Consider the following 27825-nt stretch of genomic DNA (forward strand, 5'->3'; position numbering starts at 1 on the left):
AGTGTTGAAGTAGTAGAAGGCATATTTAGTAGTCTAGAAATTAAAATAGTGAGTAGCGAGTAGTATAATATATTTAAACATCATTTCATACTAGTAATTAAATTCGTAATTTAAATGATGTGGAACGTGAGCTTGGTATAGGAAGGAAAGCAACGAGTAACGAGTAGTACAAAATATATGTTGTATTCTAGGAAGGAAAGTAGCGAGTAGTAGTAGAAAATATAGGTTCTAGTAGTCTAGTAGTGGAATTGCTTAACTTCTAGTGTCTAGTACGTAGCGAGTAAAAATATTGCAATAGTAAGGGACGAAAAAATAGCGAGTAGCGAGTAGTGAGCAGCTAACAGCTAAAAGTAAAAGAGAGTGACGAGTGGTGAATAATAAGAAGCGAGTTGGAACGTTAACAAATTGGTGAACAGGTATAACACATAAGCTCGTAAGTAGCGAGTAGCAAGAAGACTTAGCGAGTGACAGTAGATAAAAAAGTAGCGAGTGGCGAATAGCGAATAGCGAGCAGCAACCCATAAAAGAAAGTGGCGAGTTGCAAAGTTAGCTAATAGGTGGACAGGTCTGCAGCCCTCAGAATCGAGTTGCCTGTGACAAGCAGCTAATCGCAAGAGTTTGCAAGCTGAATAGACTCGCATTAATTATGGCTAATTAAATAATAGGATGACGTCTGCTTGGGCCCATAAAGACGGCAAGTGATGGGCTTAAGTGTTAAATACTGTTGTTATAGACCTAATCGCACGACTTACACCACACACAAAAAAAAACGGAATGAACGATTGTCGCGTCCCTTTTCCCTTTTCCCGTTTTTCTTCTCGCTCTCGTTCTCGTTCCCGTTCTCGTCGGTCGATTCGACAAACGAATCTTAAGCCTAAGCTCCTGACAATCATGTCGTCATTTTGGGGGACATTAAGCCCTTGGGACCCGCAAAAGCAGACAAAAGTGCCAAGGAATGTGGATGCTAGCTTGCGTATATTGTTAATCCTGCGGACATGCATGAAGTGAGAGAGGACAATAGAGAGAGAGAGAGAGAGAGAGAGAGATGCTGTCAATCCCAAATGCAATCCTCGGTTGATTCGCTGCCCTCGCGCGTGCCCAGCGTCAATTGAGAATTGCAAATGCTCGTGTGCACACAAAGTTACTTGCCTCCAGGGATCAGAAGTGCACAAGCATGTGGCATGCAACTTCGGGGGGCAGCAGCAGAGTTCTCTTTTTTGTTGGTTGCAACTGACAAGTTTTGGCGTCTCATCTCGTTTGGGGCCAAGTTGTGTTGGCGCAATGCTTATGTCTGTCTGCCTCTCTCTCTCTGTCTGTTGGTGTTGCTACAGCTGCCACACACATACACACACACACACACATACAAAGAGAGAAAGACACACACACTTGACATTCTTTTCGACTTCAACATGCGCTATTTATATGGGCGGGCCCTTGGAGGCTCCTGGCGAGCGTCGTCTACGTGTTTGCCATTGATTCGATTTTGGGGGCACAGACGCAACGCAATTGCAACTGCCGCCTCGGGTGGCAAGTGGCAAGTGACAAGTGGCAAGTCGAGTTTTCACTTTGAGTGCATTTTAAATTTCATATTTTTCTCTAGCCACTCGCAGTTAATTGCTTAAGCTGTTGCCTTCTTCGCTGCGTCGCTTTTGATTCGCTTAAATATTAATGTATTTGTATTTCGATATACCAATTATTGCTTTCGGTATATTTTAGTATATTTTGGTATATTAATTCAATATACTTTTAGATAATTGTTACACTAATAATACCAATTATTTCTTTTGGTATATTTTAGTATTCTTTGGTATATTAATTCGATATACTTTTAGATAATTAAGTTACTAACTGTTTTAAAGTCATTTGAATGCTTATTTACTTAAAGTTTATATGGTAAATCTTAACAATTTAAGAACTAACCGAGTTTCTTGTTCAGCTTAAAAGTCTTTAATTAATACCAGAAAAGTTGGCAGTTTAGTATATTCTAGTATTGTTTTTGTGTACATTAATTAGATAAACTAAATAAACTAACTACTTTGCAGTAATTTTAATGCGTACTTACTTAACTGGTATAAATCTTAGAACCTTTTGCTCAGCTTAAACATCATTAATTAATACCAGAAATACCAGAAATGGACAGAAATAGTCGAGTGCAGCAGAGTAATTTAATTAGCTGCAGCGACTAGACAAGTGCATGACACATAAAGAGGCGCCACAGATGAGAGCAGAGTGGCAGCAAGTGGAATGTTTGCTGTTGTTGCCACATCTGTCGATTTGCTTGCTGAATAATGTGTGTGGGTGGAACTCTATGTCAGGCCTGCTCCTAAATCCTTGGCTAATGACTAGAGTGTAGGAGTTAGATAGCAACTCCTCTTTCACACACACACACACACACACAAACATATACACCACTTCACTCGTGTCTTGGCAGTTGGCAATTTTTTGGCGTGCCAAAAAAAAAGGAAAAAGAGAATTGCGACGCACAAAAGAAACTAACTAAAGCTAACGATAGGCACACACATAAAGGTCTTTACACACACACTAGCACACATACAAAAACACTAACTCATATTCTACACTCAACTCTATTCAAATAGAACCACTTTTAAGCAATTGTATGTGAGAAGTTTTAGTGCAATAGGTCAAATTAAATTTAAAAAAAAAAAAAAAATATATAATCATTTAATGCTAATATTATGTACATATTTTTTAGAGTTTTAAATAATTTTTATAATATAAATTACAAAAATTCTTTAATTATAATAATTTTGCAAGTAAAAATGTATTTTTTATATTTTTAGAGCTTAACATAATTACAACTTTAGAAATTGCAAGTTAGAAAGCATTCGATGACTCGTTACTTGTTTAATTTAATACTAATAACAACATAAATTGTAGTTTTATGCGATATAAAAGGTATTCATATATTTTTGTCTAATAATAGAAAAATATAGTTTGAAATAATTTCAAAAATATGAATTCTAGAAAATATCGTCTACTATGCTAGTTGCTAAACATAATAATAACCTGAATGGGAATACTCCAAAACATTTATTTCGCTAAAATGTTTTGCTTCTGTTTGCTTGTCTTACATCAAATAAATGAATCTCAAGCAAGGTGCAATCGAAAACTAGGCCAGAAAGGTGTTCTAATCAAGTGGCGAGCAGTGTATGATTTGAGTGGTAGACAGCTGCGTCTGTACTTTAGCCTGAATGCTTAATATCGTCTATTCTCCACCTGGTACAAAGGGCAAGGTAGCAATATCTCCCCTTCCCCTCTCGCCATCCCACTCTCCGCTTAGAACTCTTCGCTCAGTGTCAAGAGACTTGGAGAGTTGACAGTTGTTTAGTCATGCTGAATGGTTGCTATGGAACGTTGCCATAAGAGCGCGCAATCAGTAATCTCCATTCTCCACACTTCGCTCTCTGCTCTCTCTTCACATTTTGCACTCTGCACTCTTCACTCACCCTTCAAGCTGTCGCCCTTTCGCACCGCAGTGATTCGTCTCTTTAATTTTTGGCACTACACTAGAAGTAAATTTTGCACAGTTGACTGCCTTTCGGTGTCTGCAGGCAAAAAAAAAGAGCAAAAAGCAAAAACACACAAAAAAACAGAAAACAGCAATAGCAAATAAAACACGTAAATAGCATAAAGCACTAAGCAGCAAGTCGTTGGGTGTCAGCTTAGCATCAGCTGCCTCAATCTCAATCACACGCCACAGATTTGATGTGTGTTATTTTCTCTGTGATATTCTAGTTTTTAAAAATTGTCTGAGAGCGGGATAACTTTCGCACAATAATTCTTGGAAATAAACTTAAGTGCAGTATTATGCTAAATGCAGTATTTGAGCTCAATTCAAAACAAACAAGGATGACACTTTTAAGAAGAAATTGATAGGTGCATTCAAAGGAACAAATATCCTTATACATAGGAACCGAGATAAACGGATCTTTCAGTATATTGAAAATTTGGTATATCTTTGGTATATGCTGTCTGATCCTTTTGAGTCCAGTGTCATACGAAGCGAATTCGTGAGGACTATTATCCTGCATCCTTGCGGCTCTTTAGTTATCCTGGAATTTGTGATATCTGCCTGTTTTTTTTTGGCCGAACTAAAAAATTTTAATTGCTGGATTCTTAGATGACCCCATATTTTGTTGATGCCAATCGATGGAGTTAGTCCTTGCGATTCTTGCAATATAACTCCTTTGAAAATGCGGCAGCATATGGCCGATATATAGCTTGTCTTCGAAAAAGAGCTCCTCTTGTACCCCAAAATACTCAGAAATTGCCAAATCAGTATGTGAAATACCAGACAAACAGAAATCAGCAGCAAGCAGAAATACAGCAAGTCACTTAAGTGGCGCCATCTCTCGCCCGTTTTTGTAAAAATTGCACATTCTTAAGCTATCTCTTGAAGTTTGGGGACAACAGACGAACTATGTACTTATAAGGACTACGAATAGAGAACATAGAAAAATAAAGTAGTTTCGCTGAATATTTGTTTTCCACTCTTTCGTTTACGCCTGTCAACTAATTAAGTTAGTTTGAGCGTGGTATTGGCGTGTAATTGATTCGTGATGAAAGTCCTGTTGGAATTATCGCTCACTTGTTGCATCCTGTTTGTCATTGCAGCCCCGTTTGGCGGAGACGCGTCGCTCGGCGATTCATTGCGGCGCCGATGTGGATATGGATTATTATCGATTGCGCAGTTTCAGCATCACATCGCACGGCGTTTGTAATTTGGGCGATTCATTACGGTAAGTGGAGAGACACACATACATACACACACACGCACTCACAATAGTTTCATTGTTTTGTTTTATTGTTACTTGTTTCGCTCACGTTCCACTTTCTCTCTCTTTTTTTGATGGTTGATGGTTGAAATGACAGCAGTCGAAGGTCACGTTCGATCAACTCTGTGACATCGGCGGGCACTTCGCACAGCGGCGTCGATCGCCACAATAGGTGAGTACTATATATAGTCTATATATTTTATAAAGCATAAGTATATACATATATAAAGTGAATGGCAGCTATAAATTGTTCATCAAATGACAATGAAGCTGACGACAGGCCAGAGTTCTTAAACGGCAGCAACAATGAAAATACGAAAATACAAATAAAAAGAAATACAACCCTCCTTTTTATATCCTCCCCTCCTCCGCATATACACGCAAGTACAGGAGTGCAGACTAATTTCATACAATTTCCACACAAAACAATTTCCGCTGCCATTACCAACAGGCCAGGCAACCAGAGCTTTTTATGCACGTCACCTCTTGGAAAGAAGAAGGGTATAATAAGTTAACGACAATCAATTAGAGTCGAGATCCATTCAGCTGACTTTATTAAGAAGTGATACCCAATTCGTATTAAACAAAATAAGGAAGGAGAATTATTTGTTTGAAACAAAATATTTGTAACTTTCCTCTTTCTTTCTGTTTTACTTTACTTTGTTTTACTTCATGAATTTCTTTCTATTTATATTTCTTTGTTTTACTTCATGAAACAAAATATTTGTAACTTTCTTCTTTTTTTCTGTTTTACTTTTATTTTATTTTATTTGAACTCTTTTCTTTGTAATTTTCTGCTTTCTTTATTTTAATTGTATTCTATATTGTTTTATTTTATTTTATTTATTTATTTATTTTTTTTTGTAGTTTATCTTTTCTTTCCTTAGAACTAATATTATAAATTTATATAATAAGAAAGATATTCAATTATAACTTGAACAACATAAATAGTTTGAAATTCTTTAAGTTTTTACTCAGTGCCAGATATCCGATAGCCGGGCAAACCCGACCGTAGCTTTTTTTTTTTTGCCGCTTCTTTTTCTTCTCGTCTTCGCATTGTCAAAGGCATTCGCTGTTGGTGTCGCTGTTATTGTTGTTGTTGTTGTTGCTATTGTTGCCTGTCGGACTGATGCTTGCCGTCCCGCTCCCACCAAAGTTCTCATCCTGCGCTCTCTTGTCTGTCTGTCTGTCAATATTACTGTTATTATTGTTATTACATGGCTGGTGCGTTCGCTCGCTTGCTTTGTGTTCAGCTCAGCACCTGTATGCAAAATCATTAAATCAAAATGCTTAAAAAGGCACAAACAAGAAAGACAACAAGAACAAGAGAAGTTCATACTTATTTGCGCATACATCAGCAATAAAAATAGTAATCGCAGGAGTAACTGTAATTCACATTTGATAGCATAAATGTTCGATGTGTCGATATTAGACATTCATTATGTTAGAGGATATTCTTATAATTTCATATGAATAATTTAATGATAATATATAAATTATGTCTTACTATAAAACAATCTTGAATTACAAATTTTTAATTATGTTAAAAAGTAAAAGAATAATAATTGCTAACAACTAAAATAATTAAGATAATGTACGGTAATGCATTCAAAATGAAAGCTTAATTCTAATTCCGCTCAGCAGCTGAGGAAACGAACAATAACGAACAATTAGAACGGAAACTTGTTCCTTTCCGCTCATTTGAGTGAACAACTCTTTTTATTGTTCGCTCTCACTCATGAGCGCACATTCGAAAGCTTTCTCTCTCTCTTCTGATGCTCACTTTGCACGCTTTCGCAAGTGTGACAGCAAAACACTCACACACTCACACACACACACACACACACAGTCACACAGATAAGCTACGTCATGATGATGTTTTCTAATACCGTCTCTCTCTCTCTTTTCGCTTTTGCGCCTGCAGCAACGCGTCACGCGCTTCGGGCGATATGCTGGTGGAGGGGGTGGATCCCTCGCTTGCCCTGCAGCCTCAAAAATTGCATGGACAGCAGCAGCAGCAGAATGGAGGAGGCGAACACATTCCAGCGTACAAAATCGCCATGCTGGGCGCATCGGGGGTGGGAAAGACAACGCTCACGTATCAGTTCACAACATCGGACTACATTTGCGCCTATGATTTAAGCCTGGGTAAGTAAACTGCGAACGGAACTTCGAACGGAACTGGAACCGGAAGCGGAACTAGAGCCGGTAGCCGGAACTGATGAAAACACAGAACTGACCTGACGATGAGCATGTGACACGTGTTAAACGATAGCATTCAGCTTAAAAGTAATGAGCAGGGGACGGGAAGAGGGAACGAGACGAAGGAAAGCTACGCACGTGGGCTGAGGCTAAAGCTTAGGTCTGTGGGCTGTGGCTTTTAATCAAGCGCATTTGCATTTTAATTATGCCGCAAACTCATAAAATATGAAAAGCGTTCGTTGCTAATTTCATTAGGTTGACTGAGCGAATGAGATGGAGAGACACAGCCAGGGAGAGAGCGAGAGAGAGAGAGAGAGGAAAAAAGCCACTTTATTAATGTCTACGCTCTGACAAATGCGTGGAAATATTGCCGAATTATCGATAGGCAACAGATGTTGTCATCGTCGTTGTCTGCATCGAAGTTTAATGAAATTTCAGCAACAATTCGCTTCCATACGATATCTCGCTTAAGGGTCTCAACTGGCAGCCGGAAAATTGGCAATCAAGCACAATAAAAAACAAGAATTCGCTAAATGTTGCTCATAAGTACAGTGTGGTCAGTAAGTGAGATATGTTGATTTAGTTTTAAAGTGCGAATTCTGCATAAATAAGTGTAGAGTTTTCAACTAAATTTAAGCCGCTAAGGGAATAGTACTCATAATTACTGTGTGGCCAGTAAGTGAGAAAAGGCTGTAATTGACTCGCATATAAAATATTTGAAAATGTTGAATCGGTTTTCAAATATTAGATATCCTCCAAATATTAGTAATATATCTACATTTCGTTCAATGAATGTTGCTCATAATTACAGTGTGGCCAGTAAGTGAGAAAAAGCTGTAATTGACTCGCATATAAAATATTTGAAAATGTTGAATCGGTTTTCAAATATTCGTATTTAAAATTATTGAATTCCTTTTAAAGAGCAAACTTTCTGCATGAATAACTGTAGAACTTTAGTGGAATTTAAGGCGCAATTAGTTTCGTTTTGCCGAGTTGCGAGTTTGTGAAGTGGCATTTGAAGCAATATGCCGTGTCCTGGTTTCCTCTGACCTAAAACATGAAGTCGACTCCGTGTCGGAAGTGTGCATGCAGCAGCGGAATCCCAAATCGGCATCGGAATCGGAATCGAACACACACGCTGCGTGTCCATGTTGCCACTAATAACTGGCAACTTTGTGATGACGTTGGCTCTGGATATAAAGATAGAAATGCGAAGTGGAGGTGGAGAGGGGCAGACGGAGACGGAGACGGTGATGAAGATGGAGATGGATGTGGAGCTGCACGCTCTACGCGCTGCCATTAAGTTAATCCTGCTACAACAACAATCGTTCCACTCCAAGTGGCGCTGTCGCCATGCTACATGATGTACGAGTTGCGTGCTGAGCACGAGAAGAGTGAGAAAAGGAGGAGAGAGTAAGAGAGAGAGAGGGAGAAGGGAGAGGCAGAGGTCGGCTGCGAGATGGGAATAAAAACTCTCGCTAGGCCCAACGCGCTGAGCCATGCAAAATTGTTGCAACGAGCTGCGGAGGCTGTTGAATAGTTGCAACATTGCAACAGAGACAGAGAGAAAGAGAGAGAGAAACTGAGAGTGAAAGAGAGAACGAATGAAATTAGCCAAGTTTTAATTAGCACTTCAGTCAAAGCAGCGACATCAGCGACCAACAAAAGCAACTTAACGCCGCACGCAACTTTTATTGTCCTAGAGATGTATGTGTGTATGTGAGTGTGTGTGTGTGTATGTGAGTATGTGTGTGTGTGAGTGTGTGTGAGCCTGTTGTTAGTGTCGCTTTTTAACGCATATAAACTTAAGAAGCTGCAAATAGCTGATGCTGCCCTCGGTGGAATCTCTAAGAACAAAACTAAATAAAGCCTCGAAGAAACAGCTTGAAATGAAAATGGAAATGGTAACGCAAAAGAAAAACTTTTTCCACCAAGCCACAAATTTAATGCATTTTAAGAAAAAGTGAAAATACAACTGAGACATGCTAAAATTGAGATTTCCTTCAATACTAATCAAATCTACTAAATTCCAAACTGATCTTTTAATGATCAGGCGGACAGACGGATGAATTTTGTGGAAACAACATTTATAATTTTAGTTGTAGAATTAAAAGAAGCTTTAAATAATTTTTGTTTGTGTTTTACCTTAATATCAGCTAAAGTACAAAAAAACTAGCTTAAAAACTGAGCGTGTAGTTTGCATGAAAAGAGGCGGACAGACAGATTCATTTTGCAGGTATTGATATCTCAAAAGTTGTAACAAAATAAGGGTTTTAATGATGTTTTTTGTATTTTAATTATATCTGTTTTGATTGTGTTGAGTTCCATGAAGTTCCAAGAATTTGAAAACTGAACGAGTAGTTTGCATAAGAAGAGGTGGACAGACGGATTAATCTTTAAGATACTGCTCTCATAAACGAGAGCTTTAAGAAGAATATTCATATTATTATTATATCTGTTCAATTGTGTAGAGTTCCATGAAGATAGCTTTAAAAATAAGAGAGTGGCTTGCTCAGAAACTGGTGGACAGACAGAATAGTTTTGCAGCAACAAACGAGGACTTGTCCCTTAAGTAATGGCAACTGAAGTACGGAGAAGCTGGCTTAAGAAAGCTGAGAAAGTGACTTGCATAGCAAGACACGGACAGTTGAAGAGCAGGCATGAAAAATCGAAGGATAATCCGATCATGCGAGTGAAATGCATTTCATCACAGATCTGGCTTTTGGCTTCCTCTTCCTCTTCCTCGTCTTGCTTGCCTGCGTTTTTTCGACGCCTTTCCGCTTGCCACTTTCCACTTTCCCCTTTTCGCTTGCCTCTTTCCGTATCCGTTTCCGTTTTCTTCATATGTCCTACACACAAATGGGAGAGTTGAGGGTGTCAGTGAACGCAATGCGGGACACACGCCATTGCATGTGTGGCCAGTGGCCTAGCCTCGTGTGCATGTCCAGCAACGTGTGTCACAAAAAAAAAAAAAAAAAAGAAACCACATGAAATGGCGAAACACACACAGAAATAAAATGAAACATCTAAGTGGAGCATCAGTTGTGGCCTTTGGGCTACAGTCGACGGAAACAGTTGGTTGCATATTTATAAGCCCATAACACATAACTTCTGAGATATTTATATACACAGAGAGAAAAAATGTGGTAATATCAAGAATTAAAGAAGGTACAAGATCAAAAATCTTAAAATTCGAGATTATTAGCTTATTTCGAGAATGAAAAATTCTTAAAATTAAACCAAACAATTGAGAAAGCTACAGTCGAGTGTACTCGACTGTGAGATACCCGCTACCCATTTTGAATAAAAGAAATATATTTTGCGGTATTTTTCCCAGAATATACCGAATATACTGCAAAAATACTAAAAATATACCAAATGGTATGTTTGGTTTATCGATATAGTACCGCATTCAAAATATACCATAGACAGCACAATATACCAAACAAACTTGATCTGCGTGCAAACATAACAAATGCTGTCGAAAAAATTATAGCTCTATCTCTTATAGTCTCTGAGATCCAGTGTTTCATACGGACAGACGGACAGACACACAGACGGACAGACGGACATGGCTATATCGTCTCAGCTGTTGACACTGATCAAGAATATATACTTTATAGTGTCGGAGATGCCTCCTTCTACCTGTTACATACATTTCCTGCCGGCACAAAGTTATAATACCCTTCTACCCTATGGGTAGCGGGTATAAAAAGAAAGAAAAATCTTAAACCAATATCAAACAATCTTCAATTTAGATTGCTTAAAATAAAACCAAACAAAAAAATAATAGATTGAAATTAGGTTCTAATTTTGATGGAAGAGAATTCCAACAATTTAAAAAACAAGAACAAAATTATATTTTTTTATAGATCAAAAATATCTTAAATCAAGATTTGCAATCCACTTTTCAATCTAGAATAAAAGAATCTTGAATAATAATTTTAATCATCAAATAAAATGTCTTTAATCTTCATTTATGATTCTTTGAACTTAAAAATCTTACTACAAGATTGTTCTTTTTAAGATCGAAAAAATCGAAAATCAAGATTTTTTCAATATACATTTGTTTCTCTCTGTGTACGAGTAAAACCAGAACTCTTGACTCAATGAATGAGATTCCAAGTTTAGACGTTGCTCATTTGATGCATTCAGTAGCGAGATAAATATAGAAAAGAGCTCTAGATAAGGGTGCAGTTTATGCCAATTAAAAGCAAGAGCAACAACGCTCAGCTAATCCCAAGTAATAATGAATCCACATTTACGCCTGCATAAATTAGTAAGTGAATGACTGTTGAGACTATGGAAAAAAAGTGTAGCATGCTTTTTGGGGTAAAGTTTCACTCTTCCTTTCTTTCCACGTTCTACGTTCTACGTTCCGCTTTCCACATTCCACATTGAACCTGAACAAATTCAGATAGGATAAGAAAGTGAAAAGGAAAAGTGTTTGGAAGATGTTGGTTTTTGGCTGCGCCATTTTAACGATGCCTCCCTTTGTTTTTTTCTGTTTTTGTTTTATGACGAGGGCCTCGCCAATTGCGGCATTAACTGCCAACTCGAAGCGAAATAAAATCGCATTGATTACGCTTTTTATACGCTGTTGGCCCCACAGGGAACGCCCACTGCGAAAGCGCTGAACTGCAATTTTGATCGATTTGCCAGCCAGGTTGCGTGTCCAGCAACTTTGCCGCCAGCTCGACGCATGCGATACCCTGTAAAAAAATACTTGAAAATTGTTAAAAGTTAAAGGAAGCAAATACTGCAATTTAATGTGCTTGCAAAGCTATCAAAGAAAAATATTCAGTATGTCTTTGTTTTTGCAATTAGCAAGAACTTCAACAATTTTAATCTACTTTTTGAACATAGAGTGATAGGCAGTAAAAGCTTTATGCACTTTAATGTGCTTTCAAAGCTTCAAAGCAAATCTACTTTAGCAAAATCGTAAAGTTGTAATAATAAGTTTTCGTAGCTGCATATTAATGTGCTTTTAAATCTATTAAAGATACAAATTGCTAATATAATTGTTTTGTCAAGCTGAGAATCTACTTTAGCGAAAACTAAACGTTCTAAGAAAAAGCTGTAAAAGCTTTCTGCATATCAAAGTGCTTTCAAAGCTTTCAATGATTTTGAGCAACTGAGCATATCATCTACTTGAATGGGCTTTCAAAGGTATCAACACTTTTAGCGAAACGCTGACGAGTTACGCCCTTGGCTTTTAGACAGAATAAAGCTAATTGCGGTGGCGAGTCGAAAGGCGAACAACACAAAAACAACAACATCAAGCGCTGTTGAAGTCCGCTTAATATGAATAAACAATGCGAACTGAGTTGAGTAAACGCCTCTGGCGCAATTCCGCAAACAGCAGCAGTTTGCATTAAGTATACGAGTAGTATACCATATTACTTGGGATGAGGATGAGGAGGAGGAGGAGGAGGGTAAGCGCATTAACTTGATTATTCTAACGGGGAGTAAATCAAATTGTTTTGTTAACTGCGGCTCTAACATTTCAATTGTTTCTGTTTTTTCTGCCTTTTCTTTCCAGATGATGACTACGGACAGAAGACGGTGTCGGTGCTGGTCGATAATATTGAGACGGATTTGGAAATTATTGATCATCCTGCTTGCGAAATGTCCGTAAGTATCGACACAACTTCTCGCTAAGCTAAAAAACACATTCGAGACTGAAACAATGTCTCTCTCTTTGTGTCATCTTCTTTGACTAGGTCAGACGTAGTCTGTTTATGGGTTAAAAGCACTTCACACACACACACACACATACAGAGAGGGAAAGAGAGGAAGGGGGAAGGAAGAGAGAACTCTCGTCTGCGGGCGTTTTCTGCGGCTGACACTTTTTTCAAATGTCATTAACACATTTTTTATCAGCTGCAAAAAGAAAAGGCCAAAGCGCATTACATTGTTATAGACGTCGTTTCGCATTAGCACCAGCATGGCCTTCCCTCTCCCCCTCTCTCTCTCTCTGTCTGTCTCTCTCTCACTCATGTGTGCATCGGTATGTGAGATTCCTTTGAAGCTAGCTGGCAGCAAATTGCATTGACAATGTTCGTTTCATTTTGCTGTTGTCTAACGAATTATCCATATCCAACAGTTGTGGCTTCCCCTTCTTCTTCTCATTCCCTTTCTTCCTTCTTGTTGCACATAAATGAGTTTGAAAATAAATAATACCACACTAACTACATTGTTGTGCTGTCAAAGATTTCATATTGGAAAACTGCCACAAAATTGCCTTGACACTTCCCTTTGAACAACACAACAAAGAAATAAATGTTTCTCAGCATTACATTTCAGCCTTCACTTCATTTTGCCCTTTGATATTTGCTATTTGAGTTGTTTCCGTTTCGACTTTAACAATAATTGGCAAATAAACTAGTTAATTACTTTATATAAGAAGTCTAGGAATCTTGTGCACTTAACGGCTACTCATTATTTTTTATCGCTCATCTTACATGAACAACAGTGATTAATGTAATTGTACGGAAAACATTTAAAAGTGCTGTCGCTTAGTGGCCTACTCTTTTAACTGCAAACAGAGGCCGTTAAGTGAGATATAGATGCATAAGTCATATATTCATTCGCTTAAATCACTTATTTAGAATAGAAGTCAACTATCAACAATCCAGGTTAAAAAGTTGTAAAATCTGTTCACTTAGCGGCCTCCTTTCTCAGTCACCAACAGAGGCCGTTAAGCGAGATATTCATGCTGAGATATAGATGGGTAAACAATGTTTACATTTGTTTGGGTTACTCATTTAAATTGGAAGTCAGCTATAAACAGTTGATGTTAAAAAGTCTAACGGGCTGTTAGCTTCTTACACTTCTTTGCTAGTTACAAACAGTGGCCTTTAAGCGAGATATAAATGTAGGACAATGTTGAATCAATGAATTCAATTGATTTACTTATTTGAAGTAGAGCTTAACTATAAACAGCCGAGGTTAAACAATTACAACAATTAAAGACTGTTCGACGCCTTTTTTTGGTGCCAAAAGAGGCTGTTAAGCGAGATAGACGTGAGTAGCGATGTAATGAATTAATTCGTTTGATTCATTTACTTGAAATGTAAGTTAACTATGAACAGACGAGCTTTCAAGTTTAGTTTAGTAATATTAAACATTACTCTATAATAATCAAAGGTGCCAAAAGAGGCCGTTAAGCGAGATAGAGGTGTGTAGCGAAGTAATGAATTAATTCGTTGGATTCACTTACTTCAAATGTAAGTTAACTATGAACAGACGAGTTTTCAAATTTAATTTAGTTACATTAAACATTTCTCTTTTAATTGTATCGTATATAAATCGTTTAGTCTTAATACATTTATAGTTTTTAAATACTGTTTCACTTGACTCTTTAACCCGCAGACAGAGGCATTCTGTGCGACGTACAACATCGATCTGTTTGTCGTTGTCTACTCGGTGGTGGATCGAGGGGCGTACAAGTTCGCGGAGAAGGTGCTGCAGTACCTCAAGGAGAACGATATGCTTTTGACACGCGGCGCCATTCTCGTGGGCAACAAGACGGACTTGGAGCGACATCGCGAAGTCTCCCGACAACGTAAGTTGATGAGGCTCAGCCTCAGTTGATAGATAACTGAATTGAAATCGATGTTTCAGTGGGTCGCAAGCTGGCCAAAGAGATAGCGTGCAAATTCATTGAGACATCGTCGGGATTGGATCACAATGTGGACGAGCTGCTCGTGGGAATTGTGGCGCAGGTGAAACTCAATCCGCAGCGCATTCGATTGCTCAGTGATCGGGATCGTCGTCGCTTGAATCTGCAGAGCACAATCCAGAATCATCGCAGGATGCATTTGCCCACCAGGCGAATGGTGCGTCAGATGAGCATCTACCAAGCGGATGGCGTGGATGACAACGATGACGATGACGATAACAACGATAACCAACACAACGGTGAGGTGGCAAATCCCTTGCCAAGCTCTTCGGGTGCCGGAGGACGCAGTCAGCAGGTGCGAAAGGCGAATCGACGGACTCTCAACCTGGAGAGCATACTGAAGATGGGGGAGAGTGAGCTGGAGGATGAGGAGAGCGATCGCCATTTGCCTGGTTATGTGAATGGACGAAGCAAGTTCGAGATGCTCGCCGCTGGCATACAACAACAACAACAGCAACAGCAACAACAACAATCCTCGAACTTCGATGGTCCCTCCACTTCAGCGGCAGCTGCAGCCGCTGCTGCTGCATCTGCATCTGCTTCGAGCTTGCAACAACGTCGCAATAATGCGCAGCCTTGGCATCACAATGGAACCTACCACGATGACGATGACGATGATGATGACGACGACGACGACGATGATGATGTTAATGGAGTTCGTGTTGGCGTCGATGACTCCGATGACGATGACGATGACGACGATGACTCGAACAAGGCGATCGATTGCAATCGCAAAGTCGTCACCAAGCTGACGGCGCGCACCAAAATATTTCTGTCATCGGTGTTGCGCTTCAAGAAGAACATGAAGCGACGCAACTCCTCCAGCTGCAGCGATCTCTTTGTCATCTAAACAGGGAGTGTGTGTGTGTGTGTGTGTGGAGTGTGAATCAAACTGAATGTGCAGCTGGATGAGTACTTTTAGTCAGGCACTGTGAAGCTACGGCTTGCCGAGCTACATACAACATCTCATATTTTGAGATCTTTTCCTGATTCCTGATTCCCACCCCGATCGATGTCCGATGAGATCCAAGTTATATTAGAGCATCTTCGACTCTAAATTTTTAAGTGTTGAAGCGCCATTAATACGGACAATAATTTTGCAAACAACAAAAATTACATTAACAAAAAAGAGCAAAATTCCAAATGCAAAACAAAAGATCAACAATTTTGAAAATACAAAACAATATTTCAAAAATCATGTCACACAAGAAATCTTAAGAAAATTTAAAAAAAAAATGGTCAATAATTTTGAAAATACAATATTTCATAAATCCTGTGGAACAAAAAATCTTAAAAAAAAGAGAAAATTTAAAAAAAAATGATCATTAATTTTGAAAATACAAAACAATATTTCAAAAAATCATGTCGAACAAAAAACCTAAAAAAAGAGGAAAATTCACAAAAAAAATATATATAATCAAAACCAATGATTAAAAACAAAGAGGTCTTGGACCATTTCTTGGCCCGGTGGCAACTCTGGCGACAACCCCACAAAAACAACAACAACAACAAAAACAATAGCTACATACATTTTATTTTATTTAAAACAAAAAGAAACCGACAAATCTAAAACAAAAAACTGTGAACAGTCAAAAAGAACAGGTACAGTTTTAAGCATAGTCGACCATGAAATACCCTTTAGCAGAAAATCAAAATCAAATTCATTTTCGACTGATTTTAAGGTTTGAAATTTTTAGAATATTTGAGCTATTTTTTTTTTTTTTGTCTTTAACCAGAGAGAAGAGATCCACAAAATAAAGCGATTAGTTGATTTTTAAAATAGCAAGAAAACATAAAGTGGAATAAGAAATGAGAACACAGCGAAATAGAAAGCAAACATTCGCGACTAGCGAATTCTCTGAACTGCAGAACAGTAATATTATATAATTTTATATAATATAGAGGATGCCCCAGAACTAGGGCTACTCACTAATTAACCATATTCCAGTTGTTATTTTCGATATATGTATGTATGAATTTTTTTTTTTGTAATCAGAACAAAATGTTGTGCGAAATTACAGGATATCTGAATAATGAAACAGACGAAACGGAAACGGAATTACAGCACGAACATAATAATAATAATAATAATACCGAAATATTTAAATACTCAATTCATAAATGTCTTTTAGCGTTCTCTGTGTTGTGTTTAACAATCGAAAACAAAAAACCCCAAACAAATAATACAACAACAAAACAATGAAAATGCAGCAGTTGAAGCCAAAAACACACACGATAAATAATATTACTGATTGACAACGACAAAAGAAGGGAGGAGTGAGAGAGAGAGAGAAACTATTCTCATAAATAATATTACTGATTTACAGGGACAAAAGAAGCGAGAAGGAGAGGGAGAGAAACTATCCCCCAACCTTTTTACAACTTGCATGCAAATAAAATACAATCACTCACATCGCAACACATACATACACATCCGCATGAAAGCTCCACAAGCGCACACGCACACATACTGTGCATAGTCGTTGTATGTGTAATGTGTGTGCAGTGGAATTGGAATGCCGACAGCGAAATATCTACATACATACATACATATAATACTATAGATGTTTCATGCATATCAACGTTACATTGTCATTATCAACATATGATCATGACTCACTCCTCTGCTTGGCCTTCATGCTAATCTCATCTCAATGGAACACTCATTAAATGTTAAATGGTTTCCGTTCACGTTGCATGCTTTGCGAGTACGTATGTATATCGATATTGATGTCGATATATAAGTTGTTATCGAGAAAGCGGCCATCTAAATGCATGCAGTGTGGCGGCATGTCGATATAAATCGAGTGTCAAAGTGCGACTACGGAGAAAAGGAGTAAAAGGAGTAAAACCACAATTACAATGAAAACAAAAAAAAAAAACAAACACCGAACAACAATGCAATAGCAAACTAAACTTAACTAAACCCAACGAAAGTGAGCAGCAGTAACACAATGGTGCCATCAACTGGAAAAAGTCAATTGCAGCTGACAACAAAATAAAGTGAACAAGCAAAAGAAGAAGAAGCGATATGCGGTTGGAACAATAGAACAAGTTAAAACGAGATAGCAAATGCAAAAGCTCGGCCGCGCTGCTTACACAAACTAAACAGCAGCAGCTGCCAAACAAAAGCAACAACAAGAAGAACAAGAGCAACTGCAATTGAATAAAATATGCGCATCGAATTGAAATGCATAGGGAGAGAAGGATAAGGAGGTGGCGTTAGAGAAGAATGAAAGCCTTAAATGATACACTTAAAAAAGGACAAAGACAAAGTCGGATTGGGAATTGAAAAGAAAGGAATCGAAAACTAAACATAATGAACGATACGACGAGTTGATTTGAAATCGAAATCGAAATGAAATGAATAGGTAAGACTAATTAAATGATGATTAAGTATGCTAATAAGTATTTAGATGAATCCTTGAATCCCATACACCAAATTCAAATAACATAACATACATACATGTATATCTTATGCTGAAACGTAACCTATTTAAAGCATATCAATGCGGTCCCAAGTCCCAACGACCTTTTGTGGGAGGGAAGGGTATCAATAACGTAACGTTACGTCTGTTAGAGTGTGACAAATGATATGACGTTAAAGACCATAAGGAATAAGTAGAAGAGTAGAAGAGCACAGACAGATAGAAAAGTACTTCATGCTTAACTAACTGACCCAGCACACACACACACACACACACATGCACCAACTTACTATCTATATATACTAACTTTTAAAAACGAGACTGATTAAACCCCACTAAAAATGTGTGCGCCCAATTTTCATTTGTGTACACAAAACTTTTTCGATGAAAAATTTCCTTATGATTTCCATTTTGTACTTTTCCGGCGGCGCATTTCACACACAAATCCCATTTGATACAAGAAACCATTACCATATACATATTGAATATACATACATACATATATACAATTATGATACTAATTATACATAAATAACATATAATATACATTCATATTATAGTGCATCACCTACCACATAATATTATACATACTATACAAGTAAATATATATACTATATATATATGTATATCTATGAGATTGATCACTTTTGCTCTTTATACTCGTAAAACGTAATCTTAAGTTTCATATTTGTTCTTTTGACAAAAACCAAGAAAGTGACGAAACAAAAGAAAAAAAAACATCAACTTTGGCATAGCAACAATTTTGAGATGATCTTAAGGCATTTTACACGATGATATATGATATAATCCCCAATAAAATGGGGGGATTCATTATGGTTTTAATCAAAACTAAACAGAAAATAAAAAGTGAAACGATGATCAATATAGACATATATGGTTTTAAATGATCTTTTCGATGTTCATTAAAATGGCGTTTTGGAGTATAAAGATGTCCAATCTTGGACTCGCTCAGCTGTATTGCTTATAAAATATGGATGCATACACTGCTGGTCCACTTCTTTATATAGAAACACAGCATCTCTCTTTCATAGATTCAATTCAATTCGATTCGATTCGATTATAATTCAATTCAATAATTTAATAAATCAATATTCATTGAATTCCCATTTCTCGGCTCGGCTTGGCTGTGATTTAATCGAGGGACCTCTGGTGTAAACATGCATATTTTGTAAGTAAACCAAGAAACCAAAGAAAACCAAAAATTCAAGTATATACAAACAAGTTTTATAAATGTAAACCTTACACACGATTTTTGCTCTTTATATATGATACACAATATTTATATACTACCAACTTATATATACTATATATTATAAATGTAATATTCTATTGAAAGAGCAAACTACAAAATCGGCTAAATGAAAGTAGAATGAATTTTATTTTGCATATTTTTGTATGGCAAGAACAACAACAACAACAAAATGTCCACCACAAAAATAACGAAAGATCGCGTGCAATTGATAAATGAAGCAACATATTTAGAATACTTTATGGAATTGTTAAGATCGATCTCGATCTCGACAAGCATTATCGTTATCGAGAACTCGAGATCGATATAGTCGGATGCGAAACCCTGTTGAAGAATTGTAAGAATTTTGTTCGTTGCATTCAATGAAATTGAATGCACGTTTTAATGGTCATATTTTAATCGAATGTACATTAATGTTTAAATAAATAAATATATATATATATATATGTATGCAACTGTGCTTCCTTTCAACTTCATTTTCCGCACATAGAAATTTGACAACTTTTCCGAGGAAAGGCAAATTCACTTGCCCGAAGTTAATTAAGTGAAAGGAGAAGGAGCTTTAAGCCTCTGGCTGATTTAGCACGTTTGCCCACTTAACTGCAAAGCATAGTTTCTAATTAAAAGTTGGCCCATCTCCTTGTGGCTTTTTGGGGCGGCATTTTGATAAATGATGCGGCACTTAATCAGTCCACAGATCCAAGGCAAGAGCGAAATGGACTGCCAGATACCCTAACTAAAACAGCTGCCACAAAGACAACTAAGCAACGAATATACCCGATGCCAACGGAGCTTTAACAAATGAGGATGACGCTGGACATCTGCCCCTTGGCTTGGTTTCGCTCCTCCACACACACACGACCTGGATAAATCAAATCAAATTTGCATGAATCGTAGCAGCAGAGATGCCGCAGACCGCTAAAAAAAAAAGCTAGAGCAGCTATTATTGTTTTCCAGCAGCTAAGTATTTAATTGATTTGCAACATTATGTGTATACATAGGCAAGTTAATTATAACTAGACGTCGGATTTTGTATGTTTTTAGGTATTAAAGACTGATGAACACAAATGTTTTTCAATTCATTAGAATACGAAGTTAATTGATTAAAATAAACACTGGAAATATGAAAATCCAAAACATTATTATATCCTGAATGCTTTAAAGAAGCTTTGACCACGTTTGACTAACCAGCGGAAAACTAGCTAAATTGCCATCACTAGTTATTAAGCTATATCTTTATGATTGTTATATTAGAGCTCTGGCTTTGGTTTGTATTTATGGATTTCATTTGCGTCATTGTATATATGTATGATAGTTATAGCTAGACGTCGAACTTAGCTATTTTTTAGAGATAGGCGAAAACAAATATTTTTAAATATATCAATTGATAAAACTTACCTTATAAAAATACGAGATCCGAGGCCTATTCAGAACACGATTATATTCTGGAATGTTTGCAAGAAGTTTGACCACGTTTGACTAACCAGCGGGAAACTAGCTAAATTGACAGCACTGGACGGCGGCAGTGAGTTTTCAACAGACAGAGATTAAGTATACGCAGTGTTGTGTGTGTGTGTTTTTTTTAGACCACTATTTAATGAGTTTTTAAGTTAGGATTTAAATAAAGTAAGTACGATTTGTGGGCACAGAGAAATCTCGTGGGACATGTGTGATGAATAAATAAATAAAAATAAATAAATTAATGCGCAGCACGGCACAAAGTACAAAAGGATGCGTCTCTTAACTAACTTAACTCCTGAAACCCTTTTTCATCATCAACATCTTCTCCGTCTTCTTCTTCTTCATCGTCTTGGGTGCAGCTCAACGTCGTTGCAAGATATTTACAGTGTTGCCAAGCATGTTGGCGAACTCGCGTTGGCCGCTCAATTGAAAAAATCCAGAATGCCATTCAGCAGCTCGTAGGCAAAGTCGCCTTCGGCTTCGCTTGCCACCGATGCGGCCTTCTTCTTCTTCTTGTTCTTTTTCGCCTTCTTCGACTTCTTCTTCGAGCCTGTCGTTGTTGTACCCGTTGCTTCCGCAGCTGCAGCTGGCGCCGCAGTCACCGCACTCACAGCCGCCTCCTCGGCAGCCACAACTGAATCAGCGGCTGCTGCCACAGTTCCGGACTCGTCCTTGCTCTGCATCACATCCGTCTCCACGTGCTCACGTGTCTGATCAGCCACCGTGGCAGGTGCTGCGGCAGCTGCGGCAACTGGTTTCTTCGCTGGCTTCTCGTCCTCGTCGTCGTCGAGTTCGTCGAGCAGACCGCCCAGACTGAAGCCGCCATAGTCGGCATCCTCGGGCGCCTCGGTGTCGTCGTCCTCGGTGTAGTCTTCGGCATCGTCGTCCTCCGCTGATGGTTCCTCGGCATCATCGTAGTCGTCCTCGTCGTCCTCGTCATCATCGCCGCCAGCTGTAAGCGTAATATTACAAGGATTAGTTAAAAGTTATATTATATACTAGAATATACTAAATAATATACTGAATAATATACTATACATATTATTATATACTATGTCATTATATTGATTTGATGAGTGATTCGATAGATAATGAGAAATCCCCGATTTCTAATTTTATTATAGTTTTCTTTTAACACTGCTATTTCAATGTTAATCACAGACATTAAAAGTTATATTATATACTAGAATATACTAAATAATATACTATAATATATATACTATATATTGATTTGATGAGTGATTCGATAGATAATAAGAAATCCCCGACTTCTAATTTTATTATAGTTTTCTTTTAACAATGTTAATCACAATTCATCCTTTTTGTTTTGTTATTATCCATATTTGCTATATTATTGAGTTCCCAATAATGAACAAATTGTTGAATTCATTAAGATATTATTTCAAAATTCACAGTCATCTATATCTATATCTACATATATCTATATCATCTATATAATCTATATCATATATATATACCTATACCTCATATATCATCTATATCTATATCGATAAGTTAAGAACTTCATCCTGAGACTTACCTCCAAAGCCAAAGATGTCGTCATCGTCATCCTCATCCTGTGGCGCCTTCACCTTGGTGGGCAGAGGTTCGGCCTCGGCAACGCGCAGTCCCTCGGCACCAAACTTGAAGCAGGAGATGGGCAGCTGGGCTTCTACTTCGTCCTCGGCGCGCAGCTCAAAGGCGAGACAGGCCTTGAAGTTCTCCTTGGCCTGGGACAAACCGTAGACGCGACCGCAGAACTTGTTGTAGCCGCCGGGCATGCTGACGCAAATGGGACGCGCCCGCTTGCTGGAGATGCGACGCGAGGCGAGCGTGATCTGGCCGAACTTGAGGGAGACGCTCATCTCGTCGTTGCCCAGATACGCGATCTTGGCACATCCGGGTCCGCTGGGCAGCAATGGCAATCCGAACTTGCGGCAGCAGTCGCAATGCGACTCCGTGCACTTGCAGTACCGGCTGATGGGGTTCTTGTCCTCATCCTGTGGCTTGGGACTCTTGGTGGGCTTCGGTTTGGGTTTAGCTGTTGCCACAGCAGTTGTCTCCGCTGGCGTTGCCTCTGCAGCGGCGGCAGCTGCAGCTGGGACGGTGTCTTCGCTGGCGATTTCATTGAGGGTTTCATCCACGGCAGCAACTGCAGCAGCAGCCGGAGCAGCGGGGGCAGAGGTCACGGGGGTTGCAGCGGTATCAAGAGCGTCCTGAGCGTCGGCTATGGGAGCTGAGCTGTCGGGGGGAGCGACATTGGGATCGATCTCCTCTGGGGGCAGATCGAGCTGCTTAAAGTTCTCGGAGATCTTGTCGGTGCGTCGATGCACCGTCTTGGCCTCGATTAAGACGGCGCTGGCCAAAAGCAGCACCAACAGAGAGCGAGTGATGGAGTTGCTCATCTTCTTGCAACTGCAATGTAGAAATAATTCGATAATATTTCCGATTAATTTCAATTTTAAAGGCTTGAGGTTTCACCCAGTTAAAAACAACAACCACAACAACAACGAATAAAAAACCCCAAAAGTATTTCAAAGGTAAACAAAACTCGAAATAACAAAGCGCGAAGAAGAAAAAAAAATCGCTTTCAAGTGGCGCGCGATTAAATTTCTCTCCATTTCTTTAACTTGTTGTCGTTGTGTGTGTGTATTTTTTTTTGGCATGAGCTGACGAAAGAAATGAATTTAAATAAATATTGACATAATTTCTTCTGCCACTTGCTATTCGCTTCTCACTCTCGCTCGCTCGCTCTCTTTCCTGCTTTCTTTGTCAACGCAGCATGCGAAATAGCTTAAGACGATGGTCAAAGAGAGGAAGGGAGAAGGCAAGAGTGTCTGCACGAATTTCAAAGTAAACAAATTAACGGCATCTTCCATCTAGCGGGTGGCTCAACACACGCACACACACACACACGAGCACAAAGGGAGTGTGGGCAGCTTGAACCGGAATCGAAATCGAATTCAATTTCGATGACTCGATGTCGGTGTCCATGCTCAATTTCGAAATGCGAATGCAAACAATAGCTGATTGATCCGAAGATCCAAAGACAAAAGCTAAATGAAAACAAGAAACAGATAAAGCAAAGACCAAAACACAACAACAACGGCCAAAAACGAGAGTGAAATCTTCTTGAAAGACAGACCCAACAACAAGTTCAGTTACTTAATTGAACTCTTTTTTGTTTTTTTTTTTTTGTCGACAGCAACAACGTTAGAATGCGGAATGTGTGCGGCGGAGTGGGAATGTGTGGAATCTGAACGTAACTGTTTCATCCAGCCAGAAAGCAAAGTGAAATTTGTGTACCTATTGACTCATTGAACCGTGCGCTCAGCTCTTCAAGTGGCCGCCGGCAGCGTAATAGCTTTGCCTAGTCTTCGGCTTAGCTTCGGCTCAGCTTCGGCTCAGCTTCGGCTCAGCTTCGGCTCTCTTTCGGCTTTGCTACTCTAACACTGTGTAAAGCTCACATGCATAGCACTTCTGTCTGTAGAAGTTCTCTTGGCAGAATGAGAGAGCATGCTGATGTCTGTACGTGTGCAATCCTTAGGTATCTCGCTCTCGCTCTCGCTGTTGCTGTTGATGCTGCTGCTGCTGTGTGACCTTCCAGCTGGTAACAACAACAACAGCATCGGCAACAGAAACTCGCGCAATTTGTAACCCAATTGTTATTGTTGTTGTTGGCTGTGGCTGAGTGTCTCGACTTATTAGTGGATAGAAAGTATGGTGACCAAATGCGGCAGCACAAGTTGTTAACAGCAAACAACAACAACAACAACAAACACAGCAGCAGCAAGAATAAAAGTCGAAGCTTTGGCTGAACAATTAAAGTAATTACAAGTGGAAATAATTTCTTCAAAATGACCACACAATAGAGCGAGATGCAAGATGCGAGTGTGGGGGTGGGTGAGTTCTTAATGCATCGACACAGAATCGATATCGATTACGATTTTCAGTTTCTATCGATTTTCCCATCACGTATGTTTGGAAAGAATAGTAATTATACATCGAAGCTTATGTTCTTTGTTCTTGCATCACTATAATGCAGCACACACACACATACACAGAGTCACTGCAATCGCAGACAGTTAGTTGTTAGTGACAGTTAACCGTTGTAGCTGCAGTTATTGTTGTAGTTATTGTTGTTGGTCGTTGTTGTCGCCTCCGGTTGCGCTTCTGGTCAATTGGCCCAGTTGGCCTAAATTGGCTGTCGCATCCCAAAATAAAAAACAAATTGTGTTCAGCTGTTCACATAATTTCACTGGCATTCCAATACGTAACCCGAACTGTGAAGCTCAAACTCGAATTCGAATTCGAATTCGGAGTCGAATTTGAATTCGAACTCTCATTCACATTCATATTCATATTGACGTTCATTTGCATTTGCCGCCTTTGGAACAACAACTAGGCAAAACTAGACAACTGTGAGTGTGTGTGGATTGTATGTGGATCGTGTTGTTGTCAGCCGCATTGTATTTTCTATTTTTGTCAATAAATTATAACGGTTGTGAAAAGATATTAGCATTAATTAATTATTAAACGCATAGGAAAATAGAAAGTAAGCAACAACAACAACAAAATGATCATAACACATGCGTAAAGCTGTGCTGGGCAAAGGGGAGGGGACGTTGATGAGATTGAGATTGAGTTTGAGAAGGGGGCATGGGGCATGCGGCAGGGGGCAGGGGGAAAGGAGCCCAACGAAATTGAAATCAAAATCGAAATTGAAAATCAAATCAAGAAATCAGAAAGAAAAAAATAAATGTTAATTATGCAGCCGCCGCCGTTAAGCGGTCCACAAAGCGAAAGTGTTGAAATTTTTGTGTTTTGTTGTATTTTTTGTATTTGTTATTCATCTTTGCAGACTGCAAAAATTTCTTTTGTTATCTCTTGTTGTTGTCTTCTTCTAATGACGTCGATGATTACGACACGAATATTTTGATTATGCTAATCAGCTGCAGAAACTTTTACATCCTTCAATGGTTTATATAACCTACACACACACACACACACACACACACACACACACACACACAAACGTGCATAGAAAGAGGTAATTTGCATAATTTAGGTCTCACTTTCTTTGACTTTGATTTTTGCATGTGGGTGAAAGAAACCATTAGAATTACGATTGCGAATGCGAGCGAGCGAGATGGTGAATGCACAAGCATATTAAGGTTAAGTAACTTCTTCTACTCAACGCTAGAGTGAAATTTTACGATGTGTTTGGCTTTGACTTTAACGCCCCCAGGCACATTGATGACATTAACAAACGATCGAGAGATGGCGCTGGCGAGGCGAGGCGCGGTGAGAGCTTTAATTCCAGCATCCATCATTGTCAAAGCATCGATGCTTTTTTCAAAGCTCACGCATGAAACGATTTGCATCCTTACAAAATATCACAACTGCGCGATTACTTCAAGCTCTAGTTATCGATAATGGAAGCGCGAGAGGACAAGCATGGAAGCGGGAAATAAAAATGGCCGTGGGAGGGACTTGGAAGCTTGGCTTCTAGTGTGTGAATTGTATTGAGTGCGGGTGGGCGGACGTGAAAAAGTGGAAGCAATAGAAAGATCTGTGCTGCTGATCGCAGCAGATCGATTGAATGGTAGAAAGTAAAACGAGTGCCAAATTCAAATAAATCAATTGGTTAGCAATAACCAAAACAACAAAAACAATAAAAGAACAACGTTAAGCAGCACACCAAACACAAAGTGCGAGTTCGAGTGTGAGTGCGAGTGCGAGAGGAACAGCAAGCTAAAGCAAACGCAAAACTGGTTGACACAATTTCTCAGCGACTTTTACGTGCAATGGACGTGTTGCTGGTTTTTTTTTTTTTTTTTGCCTTTGCTTTTGCTTTTGGTGTTTTGGGTTTCCTGGTCATCTTAAGTGGCAATGTTCTTCTGACTGTCTGCATTGGCCGCAATTGGCAGCAACTTGTGGATGTTGATGAGGAGAAGGAGGAGGAGGAGGCGGAGGCGGAGGGTAAGTAAAGTGCTCTGGGGTCTTATTCAACATATTTAGTTATTTGTTTTTCTTTTGTTTTTACCTATTTACACGTGTGTTATCCTGTGAATCCGTGAAGAAGGCGGCAAGCGGCAACCACAAAATAATGCAAAAACACTTGTTTAAAAAAAAAACAGCAAAAAAAAAAGTAGAATTCGTTTTAGGCGCGCGTTGCAAGTTTTATGTGTCTTCTGCTGCCAGTTGTCGACTGGGTGGAAGAGTGGAGAGTGGAACTTGAGAAGCTGAACTCAACGTTTAGAGACGCGAAACACAACTGCGAGAAGGCAGCGACGTTGAGCCGTGTTATTGGCAATTCCAACCGATCCGAAGATCCATCGAACCACAGCGAACCTCGCGCACGCCACACATCGCGAACAAAGCCATAGACGGAAGAGTTGATGAGGGGGGAGGAGAGGCGACGACAGCTGAGCGTGGCTTTCTTTTTGCCTCAAACGTGTTGGCACCTGTTTGGCCTAACGGGAGACTCACCACACACACACACACACTCATGCATACATTATGTAGTAGTCGCACTTTGGCGCCCTCTGGTCAACGCAACATGTTCGAGACGACCCACATAACGAAACTTCGCATCGAACTTCTTCTGTGCTGTAAGCTGGAGTTAGCGCAGCTCTCTTCCTCTTGGCTTTGTCTAGCTTCCACCTCTTCCTCCTCCCCCTGCTGGTGAGTCAGACAAACGAACAAGTGCTGCACCCCTCAAAGGAAACCTTGAGAACCCAGAACTGTCTGCAGTCTGGTTCAAGAACATCAACAAAGAAGTTCCAACAAAGAGGAGTTCACATTAAGATGCGAGACGTGTCGCACTTGCAACTCCAACTACAGCTATTACTCATGCATGTAAGTAAATTCCCATTGTGCCACTTTAATGATCAGATGATAAGATTAGAGCGAGCTGGCAACAACAATGCCAAGTGCTGTAAGTTAAGATTGAGGTTGATACACCCGACGATAGATGGCGCC

The 27825-nt window shown here is 39.1% G+C and overlaps 2 protein-coding genes across 6 annotated transcripts in view; one reads left to right on the forward strand and one right to left on the reverse strand.

Annotated features, from left to right (window-relative positions):
- The window catches only part of LOC117573829 (uncharacterized), a 52980-nt gene extending 37282 nt beyond the window's left edge, over nt 1-15698 (forward strand). For all 5 annotated transcript variants that reach the window (XM_034257261.2, XM_034257270.2, XM_034257292.2 and 2 more), the window contains 6 exons: nt 4636-4760; nt 4894-4968; nt 6721-6944; nt 12541-12632; nt 14373-14565; nt 14625-15698. In XM_034257261.2, coding sequence (XP_034113152.1) covers nt 4636-4760; nt 4894-4968; nt 6721-6944; nt 12541-12632; nt 14373-14565; nt 14625-15532 — 1617 coding nt within the window. In that variant the 3' untranslated portion in view covers nt 15533-15698. The remainder of the gene's footprint in view (nt 1-4635; nt 4761-4893; nt 4969-6720; nt 6945-12540; nt 12633-14372; nt 14566-14624) is intronic.
- A 5240-nt stretch (nt 15699-20938) lies between these two features.
- Nucleotides 20939-27124, reverse strand: LOC117573613 (uncharacterized protein ZK546.14). Its single transcript, XM_034256914.2, has 3 exons — nt 26888-27124; nt 22382-23256; nt 20939-21793 (listed from the first exon to the last, which is right to left on the reverse strand). The coding sequence occupies exons 2-3, from the start codon at nt 23244-23246 to the stop codon at nt 21264-21266; spliced, it is 1395 nt and encodes a 464-aa protein (XP_034112805.1). The 5' UTR covers nt 23247-23256; nt 26888-27124; the 3' UTR covers nt 20939-21263.
- Between the last annotated feature and the right edge of the window lie 701 nt (nt 27125-27825).

Source organism: Drosophila albomicans, chromosome X (genome assembly GCF_009650485.2).
Source record: "Drosophila albomicans strain 15112-1751.03 chromosome X, ASM965048v2, whole genome shotgun sequence".
Classification (NCBI taxonomy): domain Eukaryota; kingdom Metazoa; phylum Arthropoda; class Insecta; order Diptera; family Drosophilidae; genus Drosophila; species Drosophila albomicans.